Source organism: Epinephelus lanceolatus, chromosome 24 (assembly GCF_041903045.1).
Source record: "Epinephelus lanceolatus isolate andai-2023 chromosome 24, ASM4190304v1, whole genome shotgun sequence".
Taxonomy (NCBI): domain Eukaryota; kingdom Metazoa; phylum Chordata; class Actinopteri; order Perciformes; family Serranidae; genus Epinephelus; species Epinephelus lanceolatus.
The window spans coordinates 5,524,119-5,539,131 of NC_135757.1; the positions used below are offsets into that span (position 1 = coordinate 5,524,119).

General features: G+C 42.0%; 2 protein-coding genes across 7 annotated transcripts in view; both read right to left on the minus strand.

Moving 5' to 3' along the window:
• Positions 1-1,116: 1,116 nt before the first annotated feature.
• LOC117249923 (D-beta-hydroxybutyrate dehydrogenase, mitochondrial) lies at positions 1,117-4,752 on the minus strand. The gene is made up of 4 exons (XM_033615788.2): positions 3,702-4,752; positions 2,918-3,070; positions 2,704-2,837; positions 1,117-1,696 (listed from the first exon to the last, which is right to left on the minus strand). The coding sequence occupies exons 1-4, from the start codon at positions 4,054-4,056 to the stop codon at positions 1,328-1,330; spliced, it is 1,011 nt and encodes a 336-aa protein (XP_033471679.2). The 5' UTR covers positions 4,057-4,752; the 3' UTR covers positions 1,117-1,327.
• A 6,429-nt stretch (positions 4,753-11,181) lies between these two features.
• LOC117249907 (inositol polyphosphate-4-phosphatase type I A-like) overlaps positions 11,182-15,013 on the minus strand; it is a 96,748-nt gene continuing 92,916 nt past the window's right edge. For all 6 annotated transcript variants that reach the window (XM_033615749.2, XM_033615747.2, XM_033615748.2 and 3 more), the window contains one exon: positions 11,182-14,219. In XM_033615749.2, the coding sequence (XP_033471640.2) occupies positions 14,087-14,219 (133 nt within the window). In that variant the 3' untranslated portion in view covers positions 11,182-14,086. The remainder of the gene's footprint in view (positions 14,220-15,013) is intronic.

A 15,013-nucleotide genomic window follows, 5' to 3' on the forward strand; every position in this document is an offset into this window, starting at 1 on the left:
ATTTGTTCTGCTGCTGTCAGCCATCATCAGTCAGTTCCAGTAGCAGCCCTGCAAGCCATTATGTGACCTCCACCGGGAACTGCCCATTGGTTCGACATCCCATTGTTCCTAAGTCCGTTCCGAAATCATCATGATGCCCTGTGGTTAAGGTCTGGTTAAGTTTAGGCACAAAAACCACTTGGTTAGGGTCAGGAAAAGATCATGGTGTGGGTTAAAATGAAAAAGAAAGTGACAAACACATAAGCCGTGAGCCTGCTTCGCCTCAAGCCGTTCAGCACCGCGGACAGTCGGACTAATGGGATGTCGAACCAATGACATGGACCCCCTCCACCATGCTTAATGGATGAGCTAGTGTGCTTTGGTTTTATCTGTCCATAAAACTTGATATCCAGAACATGTCTGGCTCATCCGCATCTTTGCCAAATCTACTTCCTGTTGTTCAGTGCAACAGTGGTCTCTTTCTTTTCAAGGACATGTCAGATTTTTCTCAGATTCCAAAGTGATTGCTGTTGGTTTTATCTTTCAGACCACAACCAAGGACTAAAACCAGGACTACACATTCACAGCTTTTTTATAGCTTTTTTTCGTCTTTACTGTTTTGGAGATCTTCTTCACATGTCTATCAAACTGTTCTGGCCTCCTCTAGTCTTTCATTCTGTGTCTTGATATTACAATTTCAGTCCGTTTTTCTAATAGAGAAACTCATTGAAACAGTTTTTTTTTTCAAATTTAATACAAGGTGACAATGTTGTAACCATTGATGTATGTCACCTAAGTGTGCATTTAAGATCTCTGCAGCTTTATGAGGTGACTTAGCTGGTGCATATATGACCGTGTCATCTGCGTAAAGCTGCCAAACAGCATCTGGGCAGCTTGCAGGTAGGTCAATTATAAGTAGACTGAAAAGCAGTGGGCCAAGGATTGAACCTTGGGGAACACCCCATACTGTTGTTTAAAAGAGATGATATTGAGAAACACACCCACAGCAGTTTATGAGGGCACTGTCTCTCAAACACGTGTTTACATAAAAATCTGCAGCTCAGAGGGTATGTACAGTAAGACCAATAAAATAAATTGAAAAAAGTGAATAAATGACAGGAAATAAACACATCAGACTTCCAACAGACACAAAGTGTATTTATTCAAAATGGAATCATCACATATATCCGCTTTTTCAGGAAGGTGTTATTACAGTATACGGTGTATATGTTATGTTGTCCTGTAAAGCATGTTGTAACTATGTTTTGAACAGTACTCTACAAATAAAGATTACTATAATGTTATTATTATATTCATGCAGATTCTTCCATTCCTTTGCTCCTGTCTTTCACTGTTTAGCGTAAAGCATTTCTTTTCTTTTAGTGTACATGGAGCTGAAAGAAAACACAGCGTCGGTGAGGACGCTGGGGAGAAAAGGGAAGAGCTGGAAGAAAAACGAATCCATCACAGAGGCCAACACGTATCTGTGCTTAGGCTGACCGGACATGATGGCGTGCAGCAAGGCATCGATGACCATGTCAGGGTTCTTGAAACCCGTCCTGCATGTGGACATGAAGTACTCGTTGGCCAGATCGATGTACTGGCGGTTGAAGATTTGCTTTTTTTCGTCGTCCAACTTCTTCCAAATATCCAAACCTGTTTTCATCCTCAGGATGTTCGTGGCTTGGCCAAAATTACCCGGCTGGATGATGCTGACCTTAAAGTGGAAAAACAATAAACATGAGTTTTAGCACCGTGAATGTACGTCCACTAAAAGTCTGCCACTGACAGGCTCAGATTGTGATTATAAGTGTCTGACATCATTATGGAAAGGATCCCTACGATGCAGTGATGATTGCTGGGTAATATGGGTGTTGATGTTATCCAGTGTCAAGTCTCTAAACATGTGACGAGACGATATGTGCACTAGGGCCTGTCATGGGGGTTATCACAACCACCTTACACCACTGAACACGAACACTGAACACGAACTGAACTGGGCAGAGATGAAAACCTGGTCTGACTCTGAAGTCGTCGAAATCTGGCGCTTGGGCAGTGACGTGTCCCCTGCTTCCCCCCCTGAAATTCATGGCTATGATTTTAAGCAACTTCGGGCTTTTTTTTGTGGGCGGCATCAGACACTGATGAAAAAAGCTGTCCTTAAACGACAGCCTGATACGTGGCCGGTTGCCGTTGTGGTTTAATGGTGCTAAGCGACGTAATGCACCCAGGGTACTTTGCATGTTGTATCGTGTAAAGTCCGTGACCAAATGTCGATACGTGACGAGGTCGGAGTGAGAATGTATTGGAAATTTCTAGCCCAGATAAACAAGTTTTCCACCTTTGGACAGATCCAGGCTCGTCGTTTGACTGTTCCTGTCTTTATGCTAAGCTAAGCTAACTGGCTGCTTCATAGAATGGTATCAATATTCTCATCCAACTCCCAACAAAAAACAAATACATATCAAATTAATACTAATAATTTGGTCAAAAACAGATTAAGTAAAATCAACAGTTGACAGACTAACAACGACACGCATTGTACAGTGAATAATTCGAAAGCTATTTCACTTCATCAATGGTTTCTTTTTACAGAGTGAAAATGAGCCTGCGAACTTCCCACAGGCAACATATCTTCTCCACCACAGACTTCCCACAATGTTACGCCTCAATGCTTCAAAATGTGTCACAGGATTTGTGTGTGGGTTGGCAACATTACTGTACCTTCACACCAAAACTGGCCATTTCAACCCGTAGGCAGTCTGCGAACGCCTCCAGGCCTCTCTTTGACACGCTGTAAGCTCCCATGTTCAGGCAGTTGAAGAAGGCAAAGATGCTCGACATGTAAACCATCCGGCCTGAAACACATAGAAACGTTTTTACATCTCACAGCACGACAATGAGAATGTGAGGCTACAGTGAAGTGTTTTGAGCTAACCTTTGGTGGCACGAACCAAAGGTAGAAATGCAAAAGAGGTCCTGATGGCGCCGAACAGGTTGATGTCGAGCATGGCGTGGTAATCTTCGATAGTGCTCCATTCGATCTCAGCCCAGTCGGTGATGCCAGCGTTGTTCACGACTGCCCACAACCCTGACAACATATAAAAAGTTATTCTCCAAGAGATGATTTAAAGAGTCGAGCATTTATTTAAACAATTATATTTGTGCAACCACACTGGAACCGTTGAGTATGCATCTGATGTTATCATCTTGTTCTAAGACTCCTTCAGAGGCAATTGCATGATGCTAAACTCTTCAGAGATCAAGCATGAAACCAAACTGTGATTTACAGTCAAGATGATGTGATACTTATGAAGACAAGTTTAAGCTTCTTAAGTTTTTGAAATACTAAGTAAGAATATTTTCTTATTGCCTTCGCATCTCAAAATAAGGACTAAATATACTAAGGGTAAATTTTGAGTTAGCCTAAGGTTGATGAATATACTGATGGTGAATCAAAAGTATGAAGTTTCTCATTACTTATCAGCACTATGACTTAATGTCTCAAAATTGCACCTACAAGGAAAAGAAGGGCTTTAGGTCAAATTTTGAAACTGTAAAGTAAAAAAATGATCAAATACTCATCAAATTTATGAAATTCAGATAAACATAACTTTAACATATGATCAGAAATTATTTTACAATACTTACTGTAGCTTCAGTTCCCATTAAAGCTGCACACAAGAGAAACTAGGTCATTTTTTACAGCGTACTAAACTCACCCTTCTCTGGCAGGCTCTCCTGGACCGTCTTCTTCGCCTGCTGCACATCTTCATCTCTGGTGACGTCCAGCTTGAGGATTTTCAGATTACTGGAGCTCTGTCTGGCCAGACTCTGGGCACCAGCTCCTTCTGGAGACAAACACCCGGCAAAGACCACAAACCCTTTGTGGTCCAAAGAGCGAGCCAGCTGATATCCGAAGCCGCTGTCGCAGCCAGTTATCAGCACAGCGTAGCCGTAACCGTCCTGCACATGGCTGCTGCGGTGGCGGGAAACCAGCTTGGCAAGGAAGAAGAGGAGCACGACGGACATGGGGACGATGCCGATGATATGGCCGATGATGAAAATCGTGTTCATGCTGGTTGGAGCGTCTGTGAACCACAGTGTCTGAGGAGCGTCTGATAGCACTGCCTCGATCCCTATTCATAACACAGCGACAGTTCACTGCAAGGGCTGTTTTTATTTCTCCAGATAGACAATTTGTTCAGGTCTTCATGTGACTTAAAAGACACCACTGTTGTCCAGGATGCTCTCACATTTCCAGTTTATAATTGTTTCCCAACTGTCTACGTCATTATGAAACCAGAACAACACACACTGAGGATGATTCATGTTCACCCCTGCCACTTAAAAAGAGCCAAACATATTTGTTATACTGTGCTGAAGCAGAGTGACAAATCTAAGACATTTAAATCCATGCCACAAAATAGTCTGAGCTGCTCTGATTGCAAATCAAGGATTCCCAACAATGCCAAGCAGTGGCTGCTGCTGGTCTTTCAAACAGGGGAAGCTCACTTTAAGTTTACATCATACAATTTGTCATATTGTTGCGAGGCAGTAACTTATAAAAGGAACATTTAATAGAAGCCGTTTTTCAACCACACTCATGCCATAGAACCACAGCAACACACACCTCAAAGATTTTCAGTTGGGTTTAACGGTAAACATGAGCTATATCGCTCACTTCTGTCAGAAGGCTCCACTTGCAAATACCCACATGGGACTGAGCTCGAAATGCGACGATGCCGGTGTGTATTTCCAAAGCGCTGTCAATCACAAAGGGGTTCAGCCGTTTAGACAATTCCTCCTATCATCATGCATACACCGAGTGTGCTCTCCCGCCTACCGCTCCATTAGGTCCCAGGGAAGCTAAGCCTTCCTGGAAGTGACCATTTTGTCGCATTTATCCAACGACCGTCTCGCTTTGCTGCATGAAAAAAACCTGCTCAGCACTATCTCAAGGCAATTGAATCGAACGCAACTGGACATAGTTTGGTCTTAGAAGATGTTTCACCTCTTATCCAAGAGGTTTCATCAGTTCATGCTTGTCTGACTAGGCTGGAACTAGTCTGACAAACTGGTGTGGAAACCCAGGTATTTAACCTCTGGGGAGGTCTTCACAAGGCCTATAGGCCCGTTTCCACTGAAGAAGTTCCTGGTACTATTTGGGGGGCAGGAACTACTACAGGAACGTCCTCTCGCTCGGCCCTCTCAACCGCCGTGTCTCCACTGAGAGAGCGGAGTAGGAGGAAGGTTCCTGTAAAGTTACCGGGCTCTGGATGTGACGTAATCGTTGCGCGACCATTTTGACCGGGGCGACGTAGGGACGTAGTTAGCTGTTAGCCGTTAGCGGTGTCTGTATTAACTCAATAACTCAATAAATGGTCCGTGAAAAAAATATTTTTTCCAGCGGATGTCTTAGTTACAACATGATTGTGCTAACTGGAGTAGTTTCATGTCGTATCCGACAACGGGAGGCTTTTAACAGATGACGTCCTGATGTTAGCTTTGCTGCTGCTGTTAGCTGTCCCTGTCAGCTGATGCTTTCTAGACATCGTGATTTCCCAAAACTGAATAAATACCACACATAGCAACACAAAACTGCTTTGCTAGCTCAATCATGTTGTAACTAAGATATCCGCTGGAAAAAATCTTTTTTTCACGGGCCGTATATTGAGTTACTGAGTTATTACAGACACCGCTAACGGCTAACAGCTAACGGTTAGCCCAGCTAATCTACGATAACCATAGTAATTACAAAACGTCACATTCCGCCTTGAGTATATCCAATCAGCACCAAGTAATCCCCAAGCCCCAGCCAGGAGTCTCTTGGGCCGTTCTGAGTACCTACTCCGAGGCAGGGACTTGTTTAGCCCCAGTAAAAGTTCCGGAACTCTGTCCTTCGGGGGTGGTTCCTGCGGTGGAGATACGCACCAACGGCCCCGGCCCCGGCCCCGTAAAATTACCCCAAAGTTCCTGCAGTGGAAACGGGCCTAATGATGTCATTGGTGCGTTAGCGCTCCAAGGTGTGTCAACGACAGTGGTCGTTGGAGTCGTTGGAGTCACATGAGGCCATTTGTGAACTACCGCTGTTGTTAGAGGTTAAGCTGTTAAATCTCCTGGGCAAGGATGAAAGGACAGCATTATAGGTGGGGGATAGGTGGTGTCGCAGACCTCCTTCTCTGTTGAGAGATTTTTTTTTCCACTTTCACATAGATGGATTAATCAATTCATGTGAAAGTGGAAAAACCATCTCTCAACAGAGGGATGGCCTCCTGTGACTCCAATGACTCAGCAAGAGTTTTAATGACTGTTGCTGACACACCTTGGAGCACTAATCCATCTATGTGAAACTGGAACAACCATTGCGTTTGAACAACATAGTCATGATGTTAAACGCATCCTAACTCACGTTTAAAGCAACACTTACCTTTCTGGAAATTTTACTCTTTTCTTTGTTTAGGTTAAAATGCTATTAATAAGCTGATGGCACACTGAAATGTAAGAATTCCACCAGAGATGAAAACTCATAATTATACCATTCTCATATGGTTCTAAGAAAACTCCGACCAATCATGTTCAAATTTTTTCTAAGTGCTGTAAATACAAGAAAGGTAAGAGTTGCTTTAATGCAATGTAAATTCTTATTTTAATGTAAATTCAATGGTGCATATTTGACCATTTCTTCTGTGAAATTTCAGGGAAAGTTCAGCTACCCTTGTTGTGTCAGAGCAAAATAACGTGGTCTGTGTTTTTTAACTTTATCAGTCCCCAAGGGGAAATTGTCATATACACACAAGCCCGACATACACACATGCACAAACAGGACCTATACATGCATTAAAAGGAGAGATGTCGGAGCGAGGGGGCTCTGGTGGGTTTGGCGACGGCGAATTCCGGGGCTGTTTCTGGTTAAACAAAAAGGCCATTTCTTCCTTTTAATCCTGTTACTAATCAGTTTTCTAAGGCTTAAATTATAAAAAATTACTTAAGAGCACAGGGCTATTTGAGGACAGAGGGCCGTGGCCTGACAATGACATAATAAAAATGACATAATACTAATTCAGGGAAATGAACCGAGTGTTCGGCAACATTTTCAAATGACACAACCAGCAAATGTTATAGTAAGCTATACTGTGTTGAAACATTATACACCGATCAGCTACAGCATTCAAACCACTGCCAGGCGAAGTGAATAACAATGATCATCTTGTTATAATACAACGCTCTGCTGGGAATTGTGTGGTACTGCCGAATTATGGAGCAGCCACCTTGTATCGGACTTAACTCTGACCTGTTAAGGCGTTGACACCGGACCTTTAGGGGTGTCCTGTGGTGTCTGGCACCAGGGAGGTGGTGGCAGATCTTTTGCGTCCTGTCGGTTGAAATGGGGTACCAGCATGTCCAATGGATGCTCGATTGAATTGGGTTCTGGAGAATCTGAAGGCCAGGTCGATGCCTTGAGCTCTTTGTCATGATCCTCGGCTATTCCTGAATAGATTCTGTGGTGTGGCACGGTGAGCTGTAGCTGATCGGTGTATAATGTTTCAACACAGTATAGCTTACTATAACATTTGTTGGTTGTGCATTTGAAAATGTTGCCGAATACTTGGTTCATTTCCCTGAATTAGTATTGTGTCATTTTTATGTCAGGCCACGGCGCTCTGTCTTCAAATAGTCCTGTGCTCTTAAGTAAATATTTATAATTTAAGCCTTAGAAAATTGATTAGTAACAGGATTAAAAGGCATGGTTGTTTGTGTTCAAAATTTTCCAAGAAAGAAAACTGCTCCAGGCGTGCTCACGTAGATAATTTCCAAAACCCTCAATCTTGTGTCACTAAGATAATAATCTACATGCAGCAAAGGGCCATGGGTTGGAATTGAATCTGCGGCTGCTGTGGAAAGGACGTGACCTTTGTAAGTGGGGTATCTGCTCTACCAGGTGAGCTAGTGGGTGCCCCACTGAATCAGTATTGTTTTGCAGGAAAACTCCACTTATGTCATCATGTCGCATTAATTGATGCTTGAAGCAAAGCGCTCATGGTGCAAGGTCAAAATGTGACAAAACCACTGCTGTTTTGGAACAATTACGTGCATCAAAACACTTCCGGTTTGTTGGGTTTCCCACCCAACAAACAACCGCTCAGATGACATACTAAACATCACCACCCATAGAAAATGAAAATGGTGCTACGTTTATCACAGTTTGGCTGCTATGTCAAATTGCTCAGCTCAGCTCTGCTTCTGAGGGCTTGTCTGGATCACATTCAGCGAACAACTGTCTACTGATCACGTCAATGCTGGCAACTTTGCCGGTATTCACCATACAGCAGATCACAGAAGCTGAAGTGGCTAACATTATCAGCTCGCTTAATAATTCCAAGGCCAAGGACATCCATGGTCTTGACACCATGTTTTTAAAAGCACACAAAGACTTTCTTAGTTAACTTATCCATACGACACTCAGTTGTTCCATCTTCTTGGAAGGTGGCCATAGTCAATCCCATCTTCAAGTCTGGAAGCAGGACAGACATGAATAACTATAGACCTATTAACATCCTGCCAGTCACCTCCAAAATAATTGAGAAATGGGTACTGACACAACTTACCGAGCATCTGAACCTTGGCCATACTCCGTTGCACCCCGCACAATTTGGCTTCCGGGAACACCACTCGACAGAGTCAGCCATTGATTTATTTTTAGAGAAAACTAGACAGTTTCTTGGTAAGTCAGCGTGTGTTGGTGCAGTATTCCTGGATCTGAAAAGGCCATGTGATACGGTTGATTATGCAGTGCTGTTAAACAAACTCTATTCTTTTAACTTCTCAGAACAGGCTACCATGTGGATAAAATCATATTTAACTAATAGGAAACAGTGTGTTGTTGTTGAGAGGGTTAAGTCCTCTCATCTCACATGTTCAGTGGGGGTCCCGCAAGGCTCGATCCTCGGGCCAATACTCTTTTCACTTTATATTAACGATATGCCACTTGCATGCAAAAACACCTGTATACAAATATACGCAGACGACGCAGTTATACTAACATCAGCAAAAACTACTCAAGAGGCTGCCTGCATACTTACAACGGAATTGACTCACATCCACGAATGGCTCGAAAAATCATGTTTGTTGTTAAATACAAAAAAAACTGTCTGCGTGTATTTTTCCAAAAAACCCAAAGGATCTTACACACTCTGTTGTCTTCCTGGGAGGAGAGGAGCTTGAGCTAGTAAGTGAGTTCATGTACCTAGGGGTCACCCTGGATTCAACCCTCACCTTCAGGAGCCACATTAAAAAGATCTCGAGAACAATTAAATTCAATCTTTCCTATTTCAAGTTAATTAGGCCATCTTTGACAACAGCGGCAGCCAGGGTGTTTATGCATGCAATGGTCTTTTCTCACACTGAATATGGATTCACTAACTGGTCGTTCACTACTGAAGCTGCACTCAATCAGATTGAATCACTGTACAAAAAAGCACTTAAAATATTGGACAAAAAAACAGAATCATATCACCACTGCCATATACTTCAGAAATATAATCTTCTTAGTGATGATGGTGGGACTTTTACTGTGATGGTGTGGAAGTCCCACCATCATCCCTGTGCCCAAGAAAACAAAACCAACCTGCCTGAATGATAAAGTGCTTTGGTTAAGGATTACATCTGCTCCTCACTAGCCTGCACACTGGAACCACTACAGTTTCTTTTCCTATGCATGTGGCTCCTTGACTTCCTGCCAGGTGGTGAGAGTAGGTGGACACACCTCCTCCACCCTCATCCTTAACACAGGAGCACCCCAGGGCTGTATTTTAGGACCCCTGCTGCACTCCCTGTACACACAGGACTGTGTAGCCACTTCAGGCTCCAACATCATTGAGTTTGCTGACGACACAGCTGTGAAGTAGACGACCTGACCCACTGGTGTCAGGACAACAACCCACTCCTGGATGTCAGCAAGAACAAGGAGGTGATAGTCAACTTTGGGAAGAAGTACGGCCCCATTAAAGGAATATTTCACCCCCAAATGACTATTTGTATATTAGGCATTGTTTCCACTGAGCAGTATGGTACGGTTCAGTTCAGTTCGGTACGCTCCACTGTGAAAAGTTGTGGTTGGTACCAATGAGATTGTTCTGTACTCTCCCCATTTTTGGTCCCCCCTCTGTTGGGGTACCTAGCACACAAATCTGGCACTATAAGGTGGAGCTGTGAACACTGCAGTCTGATTGGTCAGTAGAGGACGGTCACTCTGTTCAGGGCTGATTTGTGGCTGGTTTTGAGGCTCATGTAACCACTGTTCATACTGTGGAGAGTTTTATTACTGTAACAATAAAACGAAAGGATGTTTAGCTGCCTCGCAGAGCAGCTGTAGTCTGAGAAAAAAATCGTTCCTGTGGGCTCCGGCAACACTAAACCCCTGAGCTTGCCTTAGAGGGACTAAATGCACAAACCTGCTATTTCTAAATATCCCATGGAGAGAGACTCTCACTGCAGCTTGTTTTTGTTCTGAAAATGTCGGCGCACAGCGAGTGACAACAACTCCACCTTCATTTATGAGCACTGTTTGCGGTAAAACGCTAGGGTATAGGTACCATGTCTGAAGGGTTACTTGTGGTTCCAAAGGTACCATACCGAAAGTGTTTGGTGGAAACAGGGTTTAGTTACTCATCCCGTGTTACATTTAAGTTGTAAAGAAAACTTTATTTTTTCTGGCATGCCTCCACAGTGAGCAAAAAAAGTAGTCATACACATTTAACAACTGCAAAAAAAAAAGTACTGAGCATACAACTGGATAAATGAGACTTGGATTATACTGGATGAGTTCAGTGAGAGCTTGTAAACTGATGTTTCAATCTGGTTTTGCAGTTGTTAGATGTGGACCTCTATGACTTTAACTCATCAAGAAGTTTTTGGATTCTTTGCTAGCCATGGAGGCATGCAAGAACAACAAACCTTTCTTCACAAATTCAACATAAACAGGATGAGTAATTGACATACAAATGATAATTTGGGAGGTGAAGTGCTCCTTTAATATCAACAGGTCCTCAGTGGAGAGGACTTTGGTGTCCACATTATTGAGGGCCTGACCTGGGCGCTGCATACTGACTCAGTGGTGGGAAAGGCAAGGCAGAGACTGTTGTATCTTAGACGGTTGAGGAAATGCAAAAATACCTTCCTTTGAAAAAACAAACAAACAAATCCATTTTGTATTTATTTCAGCATCAGATATTGACAAGTTATGATACACAGCAACATTCAAACCTTCACAGATGCTCTCAGAAAGTATTGTAATCTCAAATAAAATGCCAAATTTGCAACACAGCATGTTGACAGAACAAAAAGTACTTATAAGATTAATGAATAAAACATGTAAATACAACAGAAGAATGGTTTTTCTACGTCGTTTGCAGTCGGATTGCCATCAGCAATGATGCATTAATCACACATGGAGCTGTGATGTGGTTTTACAGGAGTGTATTCACATTAAGTGAAGAGCAGTGACTCCCCCGTGTGGTGCAAAGAGGTAATTGCAAATATACGTGGCAGACAGTGAAGGGAGTGTGAGGAAAATAACGGCAAGTAATGCAAACATGTTCCCCTTTGACCTCAGCGAAGGAAATGCCCACCAAGCCTCAGATCTGATTCATACTTTAAAACCTTATTTTGTCAAACGCCAGGTGGTCTGAATTATAAGCACTGAAAACAAACTGCATTAATAAAAACATGGAATAAAGAAGTGCAGCCTGCAAACTCTCCTTTTCACATCACAGACTGAAGATACTCTATATATTTAGTAATTTATGTCACACTCTGATCACAATATCTCCAACTAGGATCAGTCAAGTTTATTTTAACCTACAATTTCAAATTTGGAAGCTTTTCCTTGACACTCTTGCAGACTTTAAAAAAAAAATTTCGACATTATTCTGAATTTCAGTCCAGTTTGCAGCTACCTACAGCAATCCTCTTTGTCCTTAAACAAGCTGTAATGTTTCATGATCACCATCAACGACGTGACTTTCTGATTCAATGTTTTGCTCCTTCAGGGTTTGAAGCGTTCCAGTGGTTTTTTGCTTTATGTAGATAGTGCTATATCTCTCAGATCAGTGTGTTTCCAGGCTATGGAAATGGAAATGTGAGGATATATAAAGAGCAGGAAATTTTCTAGCAACATTTCAGTGTGAAGTGGCAGCTCCTACAAGGATAAGGCCATCAATGTTTTATCTTTTTGTCAATAAATCCTGTGTAAAACTAGAATTAATGCTTTGCGGTTGTATGCTTCGGAGCACCAGTCAAGTTTAATTCACATCCATGTCTGTGAAAACATGAACGCTTGACACACGCCTTCTTCCCCGGCAGCACAAAAGATGTATACAATCAGCCAATTCAAGGGGGACACCCAAGACTGACCAAATGTCTCCACTTCTGTTCCTGAGATATGATGGTGAATAATGATCAGATAGTATTTTTGCAGAACATTACAATGTCATTGTGAGGTTGAAACCAGACAGGAAATCCGCACACTGTATGAAAAGCTCCCACTGGTTTTAATCGTGCAACGTTTCAATCCTTGTCAGGCATTTTGAAATCCTGACGAGGATCTCTGCTAGATCAAAACGTTGCACATGTGCGGATCTCCTGTCTGGTTCTTGCACCTGTAAAAACTTTTTGCTTGTCACTGTGAAGTTGACCTTTGACCTAGTGGACACAAAATGACATCACTAAATCATTTCATCCCATTTCACCCTTTTTGTGAAGTTTTGTCATAATTAGTTTAAGAATTCTTGAGTTGTGGTCAAAAATTATGTATTGTGGGGTCACAGTGACCTTGACCTTTAACCTTCAGCCACCAAATTAAAATGAGATCATCCTTGAGTCTAAGTGGACATTTGTGCCAAATTTGAAGAAATTACCTCAAGGTGTTCTTGAGATACTGTGCTCACAATAATGCGACAGACGAGGTCACAGTGACCTTGACCTCTGACTTTAGACCACCAAATTCCAATCAGTTGATCCTTGACTCAAAGTGGACGTTTGTGCCAAATTTTAAGAAATTAAAACAAGGCGTTCTGGAGATATCGCTTTGACTTAGTGGACACAAAATTACATCACTTCATGATTTCATCCTATTAGACGTTTTTGTGAAGTTTGTCATAATAAGTTTTAGAATTCTTGAGTTGTGGTCAAAAATTATGTATTGTGGGGTCACAGTGACCTTGACCATTAACCTCTGGCCACCAAATTAAAATAAGAACATCCTTGAGTCCAAGTGGACATTTGTGCCAAATTTGAAGAAATTACCTCAAGGTGTTCTTGAGAAACTGTGTTCACTCACAGTGACCTTGACCTTTGACTTTAGACCACCAAATTCTAATCAGAAAAATCAGAAAATTTAATCCTTGACTCAAAGTGGACGTTTGTACCAAATTTTTAGAAATTAACCCAAGGTGTTCTGGAGATATCGCGTTCATAAGAATCGGACTGATGGATGTACAACCTGAAAACATAATGCCTCTGGCCACCGCTAGTGCCAGCACGGAGGCATAAAAATATAGAATAACAAACCTTGTCTTTTTCTCTCCAAAATATTTAGCTCATATTTCATATAAGGCATCTGGGGAAGAAATCCTGACTGCAGACAGACGCTGGCTGGTGTAAAGAATAAATCTGTCCAAATACTGCAGTTTGACATTGGATAACTATCTGTTTTATTTATGTATCTTTGAATTCAAACATGGTTTTAATGATTTGTCTCTTGATTCACATTGTAAAGGTCCGTGTGGTTATCATTGATTACATCAGTGCTTGATCAGGGGTGAGGCAGTGCTGTTCACGTTCATTTTTATAATAAGAAATAAAAACTGAGAAAACTAAAAGCTGGACTCTTCTGCTACCAGGAAAAACAGTCTTGTATCAGCGTGTTATGTATAACATGGCATACTAATACAGTATCTAAAACAGTTATTATACTAAGGTGGTACAAATCTGACATGATGGTCTGAACAGAGTGTCTTGATTGTACCCAGTCTGATCTCGGCTTTCCCAAAACACAGCAGCTGTACTGTCCAATAATGTCCCCGACACAGAGCTCCCTGTGGTCCAATCAGGTTTCGACTTTCCCAAAGGTGCCATCAGGTGGTCGGTAATGTTTGGGGAAGGCCTTGAGTTGCAGCGAGTTAAATGCGTACTTTCGGCATCCGACGTTTTTCACGGTGTTTTCTCGTCTGCAACCCTCGCTGAGGAGACAGAATGAGGGCATGAATGAGGGCAAAATGATAGAAATGATAGCTGGCGTGAATGATGCTAAATTGTCCCTGAACAGAAAATGATACTTACTCTGCTGGAGGTTTCTTATGATAGATTAAAGGCATACTTCATCCCCTAACTGACCCTTTGTGTATCAGTTACTCACCCAATGTTATGTGAAATATATTGAAGAATTGTGTTTTTCTCGCATGACTCCACTGTGAACGAAGAATCCAAAAAACTAAAAGAACTCTTGATGAATTGAAGTCATAGGGGTCCATGTCTTACAACAGCAACACTATATCTCTATATAAATTCTTCCACAACTTGTGCAGTAGAATCAAAGTCTCATTTATCCAGAGAATCCAAACTAACCCTTCAAAACACCAAAGCCACACAATAACACTAACAAACTAACTAATTGAGCCAGCAGCTCCTGGCTTCAGTGAGGTAAAATTAGTGTTTTTGTCAATGGCTGGCTTTGAAGAGACAACACAATGGGGATGGTCAATTTCCAATTTCCAATTTTTGGTCAAGTTCGTTATATTCATTGTATCTTTTCAAAATAAACTTCAGATTTCACAGGAAATGCAAACAGTCTTTTGAAAAAATAAACTTACAACGATGGTAAAATGCTTCAGTTTTAGTAGGGCTGGGCGATAAATCGATTTTATCGATTAATTTGAATTTGTAGTTTAGGTTTCTGTTTAACATCCGCCACCGATGCTCCCTGCTAGGCCCCCCAAATATAATGGTAGGGGAAACACTGCCGTATGATGAGAAA

Coding starts and splice junctions, on each gene's coding strand:
- LOC117249923 (XM_033615788.2), bottom strand. CDS start 4,056: ATGAACACGATTTTCATCATCGGCCATATCATCGGCATCGTCCCCATG. Junction 3,071..3,701: donor GGAGAGCCTGCCAGAGAAGG/GTGAGTTTAGTA, acceptor ATATGTTGTCAG/GGTTGTGGGCAGTCGTGAAC. Junction 2,838..2,917: donor TTTGGTTCGTGCCACCAAAG/GTTAGCTCAAAA, acceptor TATGTGTTTCAG/GCCGGATGGTTTACATGTCG.